Here is a 15,108-nt window from a genome sequence, read left to right on the forward strand (position 1 = left end):
GAAGCGTCATGGTGTTGAAGTTGGAGGCGAGGGCCTGCAAGTCCAAATCCATGCCTAGAAGGCCGGCTGCTAGAGCATACAGCCATACAGGCTGGGTGGGGGAACGGCCCACTATCCCTAGGCACCTGCCAAGAAGGCACGGAGAAGCTGAGCTGGCCCAACAGACCATGGTGCCACCAAGGGAGCCCTCGGTCAAGCCACATCTAGATCGACCCGGACCAAGGGTTGTAGTAGCTAGGCTAGCAACTGGAATAGGCCTAGCCCGACCCGACGGAGGGTGCTTGGGGAGTGCTGTTGGACGCTACGCCAAATGGACTGTCCTGGGAGCCGCGGCCACCGCGACTTCCGCGCTTAGGCACGTCGCCTCACGAGATAGCCAAACCAGAAGGCTGCTGCTGGGGTGCCTTCTGGTGCTGCTGGGACAGTGCGTCGGGGCCGGGGCCGAGGCTATCTTGGAGCTACCGAAAGCTAAGGAAGCGATGAGGGCGGTGGCGAGCGCCAATTTCACCACAATGAGTTCTTCGAGCAACAGGTGGTTCCGCACCTATAGGAAGGTGGGGAAGGGTTGACCATGTCGAAGATGATGACCGATGGCAATGAAGCGCTCGTTCAGACCGCGGATGACGTTGAGGACAAGTGTGCGGTCGGAGACATGCTCGCCAAGGTCGCGAATGGAGTCAGTCGTGCCCTTGAGGTGACGACAGTATAGGTGATGGAGAGGTTGTCCTGAAAGAAGTTGCGGACCTTCGCATCAAGGAAGAGAGCCTGTGTTTCTTGATTGCTGAGGAACTGGGACTCGATGGCGAGTCAGGTGGTGCAAGCAGAGGCACCACGCCTTATGATGGCATCCACGAGGTCGTCGGAGATTGTGCCAATGAGCCATGTCCTCACGACTCAGTCCATACGCACCCAATCAGGGGAGTCGCGTTAGGACGTTGAAGAGGACATGACTCCGCAGGGGAATACTTCCCAACAGTGAGAAGAAAAGACTCACACCAACGAGCGTAGAAGCTCAACGACATGTTGAGGACAAGCAGTACAAGGGCACGGATATTCTGCACAATAGCTTCTGCATGCAGATTCATGAGGGCAGCGGCCTCGTGGTGAAGCAGGGTGCTACGAATGTTGTTGTCACCAGCGTCAGAAGCGGTGCCAGAGACATCACCATCCGGTTGCTAAGGATCAGCCGCTGCACGCTCACGAGCGCGCGGTCAAGGCAGCGCAGATGCGAGCGTTGGCCGAGTCGCGTTCTGCCTTAGCCGCGTAGGCAAAGGCAGCATCGCGAGCGGCCTTGGCCGCGCACCTCCATTCCTTGGGGGTTGCGTGCTCGACATCAGCGCGATTGGAGTCGGGAACGTTGGCGGCGTCAGGGTTAGTGACACCGGTTCGGACACCAGCGGCGGCCGCGTCGAAGAGAGCAACAGCAGCGGGTTCGGTGGAGGGCCGCGGGAGTTCGCCGGCCATGGCACAGTGCATCGGAAGCGCGCGCATGGAGCAGCGCCGCAGACAGGGAGCACTAGGGTGTGGAAGAAAAAATCTAAACTAGTGATATCATGAAAGCAATGAATAATGCGTGGCATAGTAAATTGGATTGACTGAGACAGAGTATACATATATATGGGGGGATGAGGAGATTTTGGCTTATAGAAACAGAGCCGAACAAGATCTCCTCCTATCTCTAATAAACCAAAGGAGGGGAGCTGGCCGGCCAATGCATGGTAGGGGCTCAGACCCTTCCACACGTACACAAATATGAACATTTACCATATTACAAAACTATGAATTATTATATATAAATGGATTTTAACTCCTAGGGAAGGTTTAAAAAACACGTCATGTCCATTGACATTCATGAACGCATAAATTTTGAAGAAAAAAATAATAACTTCCAGTGACAATTTCAGAATAGGAGCTTACCGTAGAGAGATATGTCATTCTTTGTATACATGTTGGCGACTCGCCAAGCCCGGCTTCCTATGACAATGCCATAACTCAATGAAATACTAGCATGCACATTCCACAGATTCAAACCTACAAACTGTAATGTGAAACATACCTCCAGTATCCTTATAGACTCTTCGGTAAGGGATTCTGCATCCCTTCTTTTTCCTTGGAGACTTAGCACCTAAGAGCATAAAAGAAGTTAAATACGGGACCAAACCCAAATTCAAAGTTAGAAGGGACCAATTTGTTTGGAAACCATATCAAATTAGACAGTAGGGGATCAGATTACAAGATCCAATTATAGGGTTGCTTCGCAGCTCTCCTCTATAAATAGATACCCCTTGTACCCTTTGCAATTCAAGTAAGATAGAGGGAAATCCCTCTATCTCCTGACTCTCACTCCCTCTCTCTCGGGTACTGTTCACGTGAGAAGTCAAAATGTATTTAGGAAAGAAAGAGACTAGATGGTGGCAGCTTAAAATCAAGTGGATCAAGAAAAACAATATAACCGTGGTCATGATAAATTCATAAAATGTTATTGATCAGCAAAAAAATCATAATTGTTAGTAACAATATTATTCTTGGTATAGAGGATAATTTCATCCTTCAATAGACATTTTATAGCCTAAAAGATAGAAGTAACTCAAAAGAAAAGATATCAACAAACTACAAGTAATAGTGAACAGAAATTATTTAAATTGCTGCCACTGCTGCATGCGCAAAGAACTGTTGCTTTTGTATCCAGCTGGGTTCTTACACTGGATAGATGAGACAAAATGATTTTAGGAGAAAGATTACAGACAAGAGAACGGAATCTAAAATGCAGAACAATAACTTAAACAGCAAAACAGCAGCAGTAGTACCCTTGTTGGATACTACTGTGTTGGGGAAGGATATGTATCAAAAAGGAGGATTAATCTCAAGAAAATAATGAGAACACACAACTTAGGCGCAAAAAAGCAGTAGTACCTTGGCGAGAAGGTACATTGTACTTGCATACTCTGGGTGACCGACCCCCATAACACGTCCTTCTATCTACAGATTGGCAATTAGAAAGAATAAAATATATACTTCAAAAGGTCAATGAAGACCATATTGGCATTTCCGTTATTTTGCAATCATTCTTTCATCAAACAGGTACAAGTGGTAGACAGCATGGTGACAAGTGGAGTCGATGCAGTGATAGATGACAAGCTATATTCATATATTTCTGACAGATTATATTTAATCTACTTGTATATGATGATTTGATAATGAACAATTATGTGTGGTCATTGGTCAAGCATGATAGTGTAAGATTAACTCAAGTATTGGTAATGTGGACAGGGAGGTATATACATTTATGACACGTAGAGAGCATGAAATTTTAAGAATAAATGTTGAACATGGAAAAACAAGAGCTGAAAAAGTTGAGGTACCATACCTTCAAAGCACGCTGCAAAAAGAAAAAAAACCAACAGAAACAGAAAAGGGTATAAGAAGCAAGTTCGAATGAAAAAAATCAAGTGCAGAAAGCATAGGAGCTGACACAAAAGATTTACTGTGCTACAAAATGCAGTTCATTTACCCTTTCATGACTTTGTTACTGATTTTTCTTTTGAGGGAAAGACCTCTACTGTGACTTCGTTAGTAAATTTCATTATGCGCACTTCATACTAATGCTGCACACACTCAGAACTAGCACAGATCAAACTAAAAGTTACAAAGAAAGGTCCAATCGAATATGTTGCATGCTCCCCTTGCAGCTTAAACAGATTGTTAGCACGGAACCTTTTTTTTCCTTGAACACATGGTAGAGCTGTGTATCATTATATTATAGAAGAAAAGGGGGAGAAAACCCCAAGTACACCACAACACACACAGGTTTTACAGATTACATGCGTGCTCATTATTAGATAGATATGTATAACTATAGTTGGTTACTTTCCTCGGCGACAATTTGATTTCTTGGTCCTCCAAGCGTCAGACCACTGTCTCGTTCCAATGCTGAAGTAGATTACCGTGCAGTGGCTCATGCTGTCACTGAATGCTATTGGCTTCACCGGTTACTTCAGGAGTTCCACGTCTCTCTTGCTTCTACGACGGTTGTCTACTGCAACAACGTTAGTGCGGTCTACATGACCACCAACCTCGTCCATCATTGTCGCACGAAGCATATTGAGATCGACAATCACTTCGTCAGCGAGAAGGTTGCTTTGGGACAGATCAAGGTTCTTTATGTCCTCTCCTCGCACCAGTTCGCGGACATCACGACGAAAGGCTTGCCTGTACAGTTGTTTACTGATTTTAGGTCCAGTCATTGCGCCCGGGATCCTCCCGCTGCGACTGCGGCAGGTATTAGATATGTATAGCTATAGTTAGTTATTTGCCTTCTATATATGTTGTATTCCTTGTATACCAAGTCAACTTGGTTATGTATATAAAGGTCCCCCCCCCCCCTCCATTAGTAGTGTGTGTGGTGTTTCCCAAAAACCTGTGTGAAAGCAAGTATGGCCAGGAAGATAATAGATTGATTGTGGAGGAGGACCCCTCGTACACATATATAGGCAAGGAACCCTAGCGTATTGGCTTATAGAAACAGCACATCCTTGCCTAACTAACAATCCTTATCATAAAAGGAAGGGAGAGGCGCCCTACCAAAGGCAGGTGCAGCCGTGTGCCCCAAGGCCCATGCAGCATGACTAGTATACCCCTGATTACCATGCTAACACGCCCCCGCAGTCTAATCGCCGGTGCCACAGACGTTTAGACTGGACCGGAACTCCGAGAATACGAAGGACGGAAAACCCTCAGTGAAGATGTCGGCGTACTAAGATGATGTAGGAACATGCATGACACGGACATCACCAACTGCAACACGCTCCCGAACAAAGTGAAGATCGATCTCAATATGTTTAGTGCGCTGATGTTGGATTGGGTTGGAGGACATGTAGACGGCACCGATGTTGTCGTAGTAAACCAATGAGGCGCGACGAGGAGGGGCATTGAGCTCGAGTAGGAGCTGCGGAGCCAGGTGACTTCGGCAACACTGTTGGCCACAGAGCGGTACTCAACCTCAGCACTGGACCAAGAGACTGTATTCTGGCGCTTCGATGACCAAGAGACCAAGTTGTCACCGAAGAACACGGCGTAGCCCGAGGTGGACTTGCGCGTGTCGCAGCATCCTACCCCATCAGCATCAGAGTACACTGTCAAATCCCCAGAGGATGACGGGAGAAGAAGCAATCCCAAGTGTAAGGTCAAGCGAATATAGCGCAAAATGCGCTTGAGAGCCGCCGGATGAGGTTCCCATGGCTCATGCATACGGAGACACACCTGCTGAACGGCATAAGCAATATCAGGTCGAGTGAAGGTGAGATACTGCAGAGCACCAGCAAGACTGCGAAAATCCGAAGCATCATGAACAGGAGGACCAATCTCGGCAAACAGCTTGGGATTAGTGTCCACTGGGGTGGTGCACAGCTTGCATTTAGACATCCCTGCGCGAGCCAGAATATCCAACATGTATTGCCGCTACGAGAGAAGACTGTCACCAGAGCGCTGAACATGCATCCCTAGAAAATGATGGAGCTCGCCCCAGATCCTTCATGGAAAACTCCTGCTAGAAAAGTTGTAATGGTGCGCTGGAGTAGTGCTGGAGAGGAAGCTGTGAGCACAATATCATCAATATATAGGAGCAAGTAGATGAGCTCGGAGCCACGGCGATAGACGAACAACGAGGTGTCAGACTTGGCCTCAACAAACCCCAAGAGTGAGCAGATATGCAGCGAACCGACTGTACCAAGCCCGGGGCGCCTCCTTCAAAGCCGTATAAGGACTTGTTGAGGCGGCAGACGAAGTCGGGGTGAGCTGGATCCTCGAAGCCTGCTGGCTGAGCGCAGAAAACAGTCTCGGATAGAGTACCATGCAGGAATGCATTCTTCACGTCCAACTGATGAATAGCCCATCCTCGAGAAAGTGCCAAGGACAACACGGTGCGGACTGTGGCAGGCTTGACGACAGGGCTGAAAGTCTCGTCAAAGTTCACGCTGGGGCACTAAGTGAAGCCGCGGAGGACCCAGCGAGCCTTGTAGCGCTCGAGAGAGCCGTCGGAGAGAAACTTGTGCTTGAAGATCCACTTGCCGGAGACCATGTTGGCTCGAGGCGAACGCGGGACCAAATCCCACATGTGGTTCTCCATGAGAGCAGCATGTTCCTCCTCCATAGCCGCCCACCAATTCGGATCGGCGAGGGAGTTACGGAAGGTCTTTGGAACAGGGGACAGCAGCACTGCATGAAACAGTGCAGGCTGTCGAAACCCCAGCTTGGCCCGAGTTGTCATCGGGTGCTGGTTGGTCACAGGGGGTACCGGCACAGCGCCCGTGGGCAGCACGACCGGGGCGGCAGGTGGTGCTGGTCGCGGACGGCGCGAGTACACCAAGAGAGGAGCCGGTCCAGCTGCAGGGGTCGCAGGTGTCGGGGCAGACCCGGCAGCAGGAGCCGTGGAGGATGTTGGAGTAGTCGCCGTGGCCGCCCCGGGCGTGGGAAGGCGCGGTTTTTTGGGCTTCTTCTCATTCTTCTTTGGCGCCCCGCAGCATAAGGTACAAGCACATTATTTAGTATTTGATTAATTCTGAATTCGAATTGATAGTTATAGCTTTTTTGTTTGCTGCCGCTATTATCACAATATCCCTCCTTTTAGGTGCGGGCGGCGGGCGATGAGCTGGCCACTGGCGCGAGGCCAGTAGGAGCCGGGGTGCCGGCAGGAGCACGGGCCATGCTGATGTCGACCAGGCCGGTAGGAGCGCTGGCAAGAGCCAGCGGAGGGGCGCCTGTAGCCGCGGCTGGCGCTGCACCGGGTGCTGCAGGGGGGGTGCGCCAGGTGCCACACGTGGCGGTGCGGAGGGACCTGCAGGCACAAAGGAGTGGCGGTCCTATAGGGGCCAGCACTGAATTAGATGTGTCATCCAGAAAATCAAAAGCCGTCAGAGTGGGAGGATTCGGAAGCTCGGCAAAGGTAAAAGCGGACTCATCGAATGTGACGTGACGAGATATGAGGACCCTGTTAGACAAAGTATCCAGGCAGCAGTATCCCTTGTGATGAGCGGAATATCCCAAGAACACACACATGGTGGATCGAGGAGCGAGCTTATGCGGTGCAGTGGTAGACAGGTTTGGATAACACTTGCAACCAAAGACACAAAGATGGTCGTAGGTCGGTGCAGCGCTGAAGAGGGCAGTGTGCGGAGTGGAGAACTCGAGTGTTTTGGTGGGCAAAATGTTGAGAAGGTATGTTGCCGTGCAAAGGGCCTCGACCCAGTAGGACGGTGGAATAGCGGCCTGAAACAGGAGGGAGCCAATAATATTGTTTGTGGAACGAATAATACGCTCGGCTTTACCGTTCTGTGGGAGGTGTGGGGACACGACATACGGAGGTGGGCACCATGGGTGAGGAAGAACGTGCGGGCACTTGAGTTGTCGAACTCGCGGTCGTTGTCGCACTGGACGGCTTTGATGGAGGTGCGAAACTAGGTGGCCACATCGGAAAAGAAGTTAGTGAGAGTAGGAAACGTGTCAGACTTGAGCCGCAGAGGAAACGTCCATAAGTAATGCGAAAAATCATCAAGTATAACCAGGTAGTATTTGAACCCAGAGAGACTGAGAACAGGGGATGTCCATAAATCACAATGTATGATATCAAAAATACTAGTGGCACGTGATAAAGATGCATAAAACGGAAGGCGAGTGTGGCAACCGAGCTGACACGCATGACATAAATCTGAGCTAACTTCTTTGGTACAAAAAGGAAGGACAAGAGCGAGCTTCGAGAGGGCTTCATGTCCGGGATGACCAAGGCGGCGGTGCCAGAATGAGGAAGTGGACCCTGCGATGAAGGTGGCAGCCGGAAAGCGCAGGGGATAGAGTGGCCCAGAGCTATTGCACTGGACGATCACGTTCCTGCTGGTCTGGAGATCCTTCACAAAGCAACCAGCGGGGTTAAATTCGACGGAGCAATTATTGTCGGAAGTGATTTGGCGCACAGATATCAAATTCTAAATAAGATTTAGGGAAACCAGAACATTATTAAGACGTAAAGAAGTAGGTAAATGTGCTGCACCAATGGAAGTAACGGGTAAAAGAGAACCGGTTCCGACAAAAATTGATGAAGGAAAAGATGAACGCGGTAAAGCAGTATGTGTAAGGATGCTAGCGTTTGGGGTCATATGAGAAGTAGCACCTGAATCAAAATACCATTCGTTTGTCGGAGCTGGATTGAGGGTCATGGTGCTAAATGTGGAAGCAAGGGACTGTTGATCCCATGACGGAGACCCGGTGGCGCTGTAGAAGCCGGGAAGCCCAATCCATGCATCAGGAGGTGCCCAAGGATGAGGCGGAGCCCACTGAGGAGCGCCTAGGCCGGCAGTGGCCCACGAGGCAGTGGAGGACAGCGCAGCGGCGTACTGGGCCGGTGCAAGTACGGGCGGGCCCTGTTGCTAGGCCAGCATGGCCTACTGCTGTTGCTGGGGAGGCCGGGCTCCCGCTTGGGGTAGGGGAGGCCTCAGTCCGGGCCACATCTAGGTGGACTCGGCACAAGGGTTGTAGAAGGATGGCCACTGGCCGGCCGGCGTGCCGCTAGAGCCCTGCCCAGCAGAGGTGCCGGCGCCGGAGCCGCCCCCGCCAGCAGATGACGGCCGATGTCGGTGTTGTTCTCGTTGAGGCCGCGGATCACATTCAGTACCAAGGTGCAGTCGGTGACGGGCTCGCCGAGATCTACGAGAGCGTCAGCCATGGACTTGAACTTCCTACAGCAATCGGTGATGGACAAATCACCTTGGCAGAAGTGGCGAAATTGGGCGTCGAGGTGCAGTGTGCGGGTCTCTCTGTTCCCGAGGAATTGCACCTCGATGGCGAGCCAGGCCGCCCGAGCAGAGCCACCGCGCCCCATCACGGTCTCGGCGAGATCGGCGGAGATGGTGCCGTGGAGCCAGGAGCGGACGACGTAGTCCATCCGCACCCAATCTGGTGAGGGCAAGGGCGGAGTGTTGAGGAAGACGTGATCCTAAAGGGCGAAGCGGCCAACAGTGAGCAGAAAAGAAACTACTCGCGCCACCGTGTGTAGGGGCCGGTGGTGACGTCGAGGACGACGGGGATCAGGCTGTGGATGTTCTGTATGCCTGCGGCCTAGGCGTGGAGGTTCAGAACGGCAGCAGCCTCATGGAAGAGCATGGCGGTGCTGACGTCGTGCGTCGCCTGGGAGGTATGGTCGGCGTCGTCGACGACGTCGGCGTCAGGTGCGGGCTCCTGTTGGTCGACAGTAGCGGCGGCCCATTCCTCAACCGCACGGGCGAGGGCGGCGCGAACACGAGCGGCGGTGGCGGTGGCCTCCTCCTCGGCCTTTTGAGCGCGGACCAGGGTGGCGTCGCGCTGCGGCTGGCGAAGGTTTTGGTGGCATCTGCACCACCATCGTTGGGGGGAATAGCTCCGGCCATGAGCGCAGCCAAGGACGGCGCGCGGCGCAGCCAAGATGGCGCGCAGCTAGGGCAGGGGAAGGAGAAGAATCAGGGTGAGAACCCGGACTCTTGATACCATGAAAGCAAGTATGGCTAGGAAGATAATAGATTGATTGTGGAGGAGGACCCCTCGTACACATATATAGGCAAGTAACCCTGGCGTATTGGCTTATAGAAACAGCACCAATCACAGGATCCTTGCCTAACTAACAATCCTTATCATACAAGGAAGGGAGAGGCGCCCTGCCAAAGGCAGGTGCAGCCGTGTGCCCCAAGGCCCATGCAGCCTGACTAGTATACCCCTGATTACCATGCTAACACTATGTCTCTAGACCCATGACTTATACAAAGACAACCATAAAAGCAACACTATTAACTAGGGACACAACTTTTAGCAATAGATTTTTTTAGATGCCTGAAACCTGATTCCTCATAGAGATATGACCATTACTACAAACTATTGCCTGCAAACTGTTTCATGATATTCACCAAAAAGAAAAGACAAAACAAACTTTTCAGATTGTGCTGCACAGCAAAATTACAGAACTATAAAAACTGAACAAAAAAATAAAAACTGATGAGGGCACAAAAAGTTACCTCATAACATGTCTGTGCTTGAGCAAACTTGTGCTGAAGATGATAGCATATTCCAAGACTATGCAGAGCTGTTCCCACACTACAGCGAAATATATTTCATGAATGACCAAAATTAATATCATGATTCATCATAGAAAATTTAAAAGAGACGTCATACATTTGGTGTTTCACCATATGTGATCAAGCATAGAAACCCATATAGATAGATAGGAACTTGATATAGAACAACTTGAAAACAAGCATTCTGCCTGCAGCCCGTACATTTGCTGCTTTGTCACTAAGGATGTTATGGAATGAGCATTGGCCTGGGGCCATGCGTTCGGCAGCTCAAGGCCAAGCAAGAGCTGCATATCAACGCAACAAACTAGCTGTCTGGCTGACAAGGAAACATGTGAAGATTAGATATGGTTTGTTAGATAAGATCATTTAATTGTAGCTGTTAGCTAGTTTGTTAGGAGATAGCCTATAAATAAAGCCTGCATTTGGTAAGCTCTAGGGTCAAGAAAGAACCTCAAAGAAAGGCATATGGAAAACTCCACAAGGAGGTGGACTAGCTGATTCTTCCTGCTATTCCATCTATCCCAAGCAATTCCACATCAGAGGACTATGTTGAACCTTTGCATTTGGAATATCATCACTATCATGCTAAAATGCTGTTAATTGTCAAGCCTACAACTGCTGTGACAAAAGTGCTCCAGTCCACTAGTGCAAGTGTGTGATAGACCTACAACTGTAATAGCCCTATGCTCCAGTAAATTTCTGCAAAGTATATAACAAGCCTACAACACCTAGAGCTATCAGACAGAACCCTTTTTTTGGTAGAGTGTCCATGTGGTATAGATGCCCCTGAGGTTAGACTACCAAGTGGACCAGGTCACTTGGGAAAGGAGAGATACAAAAGCATGCATAAGCAGAGTAAATCATCGAACAGAAACATTCAGGTCTGATATTTCCTCCTCCATTCATTGCTAATCAAAGTCTAATTCCTCTCTAGAACCTATCACAAAGCAGGTACCAGCTACATGGGGTCAAAACAATTCGTGTCAGATAAATCCATGACAGTTGACACCTCAAAACATCTATGGTTACCAAATCACATACTCTGGCTGATCGCAATCAAGTGGACCGGTGGTACTAGAGCAGTCTGGTAAACCCTTTTAAAGCGAATGACATTTGGATCGCTTCAACCCATCAAATATGAATACAGGAAATGTGACACTTATGGCTAGAAACAAATACTGTTTTATCTAAAATGAATTAAAAATCTGCACAGTAATGCAGAAAAAAAATGAAGCTGTAATTAAGTGTACCGTATATCATCAGATTGAAATGACTCCTCCAGGATTTCAATTGCTTCCAGATATAGTAGTTCAGCTTTTTCATACTCTTTCTTTAACCTATAAAACTCTGCCTGCAAAATTCAGGAACAGGAAATGCTAAGTGAATGTCATTTAATCCAAAAATAGTGTTAAGACCAGTTTATGAACAACAAACAAGACGAAGTCAAACTGATAGTCTAAACCTGTAAGTTTGCAAGCTTGCCCAATTGTGTGATCCATACGATGCAGTGCGTAAAACAAGGCTAGAAGAATGAAACAATAATACAAGGGCTTGATTGAACATGGAACAACAGATGAGAACAAAATAATGGAACTTGTGACACACAAACTGAAAAACAGAACCATGATACAGCAGATACACTCAGAAATTACCAAAAAGCTGAATCACTGTTTCTGATAACAAGAAGCCAATGAAGTCAACTTGTCAGGTAAACAAGAATATGGAAGCTCAAAGCCATCATTTCGGTTGAGGATTCAACATAAGTATTGCTGATCAATTCAAAAGATAAATAATGGCAGAGTCCAATTCAGTTTCTAATACATAATCAACATAATAATTACCAGATTGTTAAGTGCTGATGCAACATGTGGATCTCTAAGTCCAAATCCTTCTTTAGCTTCTAGCAGGGCTGCCTGGAATAACTTCTCAGCCTCATCCAATTGTCTCTACAAAACGGGCAGACAATGTGAACATCAAAATCAAGAGTAAAAGAGAATCAAGATTCACCCATCGCTTCCTCAACATCCTATTGGTGCTGATTACAGAAAAATGTCCAACTTTTATTTCCACGCAACTCCAAGATAATAACTATATGTGTAGCAAACCAGGAAAAGCGGTGTATGATAGTTCTTTCAATGGAACAGGCTGAAACAAATTTGACTTGTGGACCAAATGAAATTTGTTAAAATGACAGCAGGCCAAATTATGGAGTTCATTTGGAGAGCTAGAAAGATAAGTATGGGTGTGAATAGATGCATCATGTTTGAAATAAATACTTATTAAAAATTACTAAACCTAAGCTTTATATAAATAATGGTCCATAGTAATATGCTAGATAACCTGGTATTCAATATCACATAAAAAAGCACATGACCAAGCCTTACCCAAAGTTTCCAACACGAGCATGCACTGACTAGGTACAGAAAACTAGATGAGTACAGGAAAACTAGGGTACCGTTCTATAGCGTTGCTCATATGTAAAACATCTTAAGAATAAATGTGGAACCTATGAAAACTAGGTTCTCTTATAAACTTGACAAACCTAAAATTTATCTTAAGTGAAGCTAGGGATAATGTGTTACTTGCTTTCTGGAAAAATTCCCGCCCATTATCCGTGAAAATTCTCCATTTGACCGTGTGTTCATTTGAGACCACTGATCCATCTTCAATCAGTTGTAGACCAGTAGCATTTCCCTCAGCTTGCTCACTAGATGCAGCTTGGCTAACTGAGTCTTCCTGGGCGAATGCATAGCCGTTGCTCAGACCAAGAAAAAGGGCTGTAATAAGATTTAATTTAGTACAATATGCATGTGAGGCACAAACAGAGTGCAGATTTGGAGAACAAATATATGAAATATAAGATATGAACCAGAAGTGGTGCAGAAAATAGACCTGCTTGTCCAATCAGTATAGCACCAACTGACGAACCCAACTTACGAAGCAAACTATGTTTGAAGTTACTGTCAGTTGTAAAACCTGCACCAGAAAAGAACTTTTTGTATGAGTGATTCGCAATGGAAACTGAAGCAATATCCCTCTCAAATGCACTGGAACAGAACTTCACAAGTGGAAGGGGAAAAGCTTGATCCATTACTATTCTCGGCAGCCCAGTAACGAATTTGCAAAGGACAAGAAACAACTATGTTTGATTTGAGAACATGGTTCCTGGAATTGAAAATGTGACAACACATTGCAGGAATGAATTATGTTATTTGTTATGGTCTGCGTCTTAAAGCAAGCAAACACCCTGATTTGGGGGCAAAACCGTGAGCAGCAGGTAGCCCCCACCACGGGCACAAGCTGATGATGTACCCTCCATTTCAAATTGAGATCAATACACACGGGATGGAACACTACTGAACGCATTAACCGAGCTCAAGCAAATAGCCACTGGCAATCGGGCTCCATGAGCTCGCCAGGATGGAATCGACACTCACCGGATCGGAGGTTGTTGAGCGGTGTCTCCACGCGCTCGGCGGCAGAAGGGCGCGACGGCGAGACCAGAGAAGCCGCGGCCGCGGCGGATGGGGAGAGGCAGTGAGTGGCTGCAGCAGGCTGGAGGTGAGGGTGGGGGATGCGTTGAAGGAGGAGCAGACGGCGGTACGTGGCGGCCATGGTGGGCGGCGGAGGCCAGAGGGTGCCGCCTGGCACGTCGGGGTAACACGGGGTAACACGCTCGGGCCGCCGGACGTGAGGAGGCGCGCGGGGACTGGGCGCGCGCGGCTGCGACCGGGGACTGGGGCGCTGGGCCGGCCGTGGCGGGGACGAAGCTACTGCCGGCGTCGATCTGGCGGCGGGGACGGAGCTGGGGGCGGCGGAGATGGAGCGGGAGCGGCAGGGGAGAGGAGATAGAGCGGGAGCTTCCAGGATTTCGAGAGTCCAGAATCCCTACCCCTAGAATCTAGGGCAAAATCAGGGCTGTTTGGAAGCCACGCTGATTCTGAATTTTGGATTCTTAGAATTCGGCAGTTTTCAAACGGCCGTATAGACGACGTACTTAGTAGAGCTCCACTTCAACTTTTCTAACTCCGCTCCACGAACTTCCCACCAAACACGTCTAGCTCTAGAAACTCCAGATCCGAAAACTTCAGAAAAAACCTCGAGTTGGGGGCCAACTCCATATTTTTCATGGACCTCCTCAAGGGGTGCTCCAAAAATACTAGTTAGACGTCCTCATGAAGTTAGGGTAAAATTAGCCACCGCTGCCACTAGTTACGCAACGTACCAGTTCGCTAAAAAAAAGAAAGATGGAGAGGCCCGTCTGACACCGCGCACCCCTTCATTTCTCCCTGCGCCTTTCTTCTTTCTCGGGCGCCGCCGTTGCCCGTGAACCCTAGGCCGGCGCTCTGGGGAGACGTCACAGGCGGTCTCCTCTCTCAAGCAAAATGGATTCCCAATAAGATGATCTCCCTTCGAACAAGCTCGTTCTTGAGGGGGGTTTGACCTATCGGGCTGCTTGTTCGAGGATGGCGAGGCCATGGGTGGCTGCGGCTGCTCGGAGCAGCAGCACCACCATCCGGCGGCGGTGCGGTTCGTGTTAGCGGCTCCGGTGGAGTAGATCCTAGCGTCGGCGGCTAGTCTAGTGGTGCGCGAGCTGGACGATGGGTCGGTCAGCATGGAAGGGACGCGGGAGGGCGAGAAGGCGCAATGGTGGTGGCCGCGGCCTGAGCGACCTCGTGTGCGACGAGCCAACGAGCGGTCTCAGAGCCTCTAAGCTCTAAGCTGTGATTGTGGCAGCCGCCACGCCCGCATCAAGGCATTGACCATGCGCACACGTTCATTGTCGACCATCGTATGTGGCTTCATGCCGTGTACCATACTTGATAAATACTTGCCATATATACAAGTATACAACTACATGCAGAATTTTACATACGTATAGTATGCAGAATTTGAAGTACTCCCAAATAGATCTATAATATACAGTAAAAGTGCTCGTGTGTTAAAAATAGAAAAAATCTTCTTGTAGCTGGTAACCCCAGCAGGTACTCTCAGATGTTGTACTACCAGAACTTTG

The 15,108-nt window shown here is 48.9% G+C and overlaps 1 protein-coding gene across 1 annotated transcript in view; it reads right to left on the reverse strand.

The window, feature by feature from the left end:
- The window catches only part of LOC112899225 (nephrocystin-3), a 31,459-nt gene extending 17,444 nt beyond the window's left edge, over nucleotides 1-14,015 (reverse strand). Inside the window, exons 1-10 of the mRNA XM_025967608.1 lie at nucleotides 13,529-14,015; nucleotides 12,984-13,067; nucleotides 12,678-12,868; nucleotides 11,933-12,037; nucleotides 11,342-11,442; nucleotides 10,032-10,110; nucleotides 3,368-3,379; nucleotides 2,914-2,979; nucleotides 2,057-2,125; nucleotides 1,918-1,974 (exon numbers count right to left, since the gene is read on the reverse strand). Coding sequence (XP_025823393.1) covers nucleotides 1,918-1,974; nucleotides 2,057-2,125; nucleotides 2,914-2,979; nucleotides 3,368-3,379; nucleotides 10,032-10,110; nucleotides 11,342-11,442; nucleotides 11,933-12,037; nucleotides 12,678-12,868; nucleotides 12,984-13,067; nucleotides 13,529-13,706 — 942 coding nt within the window. The 5' untranslated portion in view covers nucleotides 13,707-14,015. The remainder of the gene's footprint in view (nucleotides 1-1,917; nucleotides 1,975-2,056; nucleotides 2,126-2,913; nucleotides 2,980-3,367; nucleotides 3,380-10,031; nucleotides 10,111-11,341; nucleotides 11,443-11,932; nucleotides 12,038-12,677; nucleotides 12,869-12,983; nucleotides 13,068-13,528) is intronic.
- Between the last annotated feature and the right edge of the window lie 1,093 nt (nucleotides 14,016-15,108).

This window comes from Panicum hallii, chromosome 7 (assembly GCF_002211085.1).
Source record: "Panicum hallii strain FIL2 chromosome 7, PHallii_v3.1, whole genome shotgun sequence".
Classification (NCBI taxonomy): domain Eukaryota; kingdom Viridiplantae; phylum Streptophyta; class Magnoliopsida; order Poales; family Poaceae; genus Panicum; species Panicum hallii.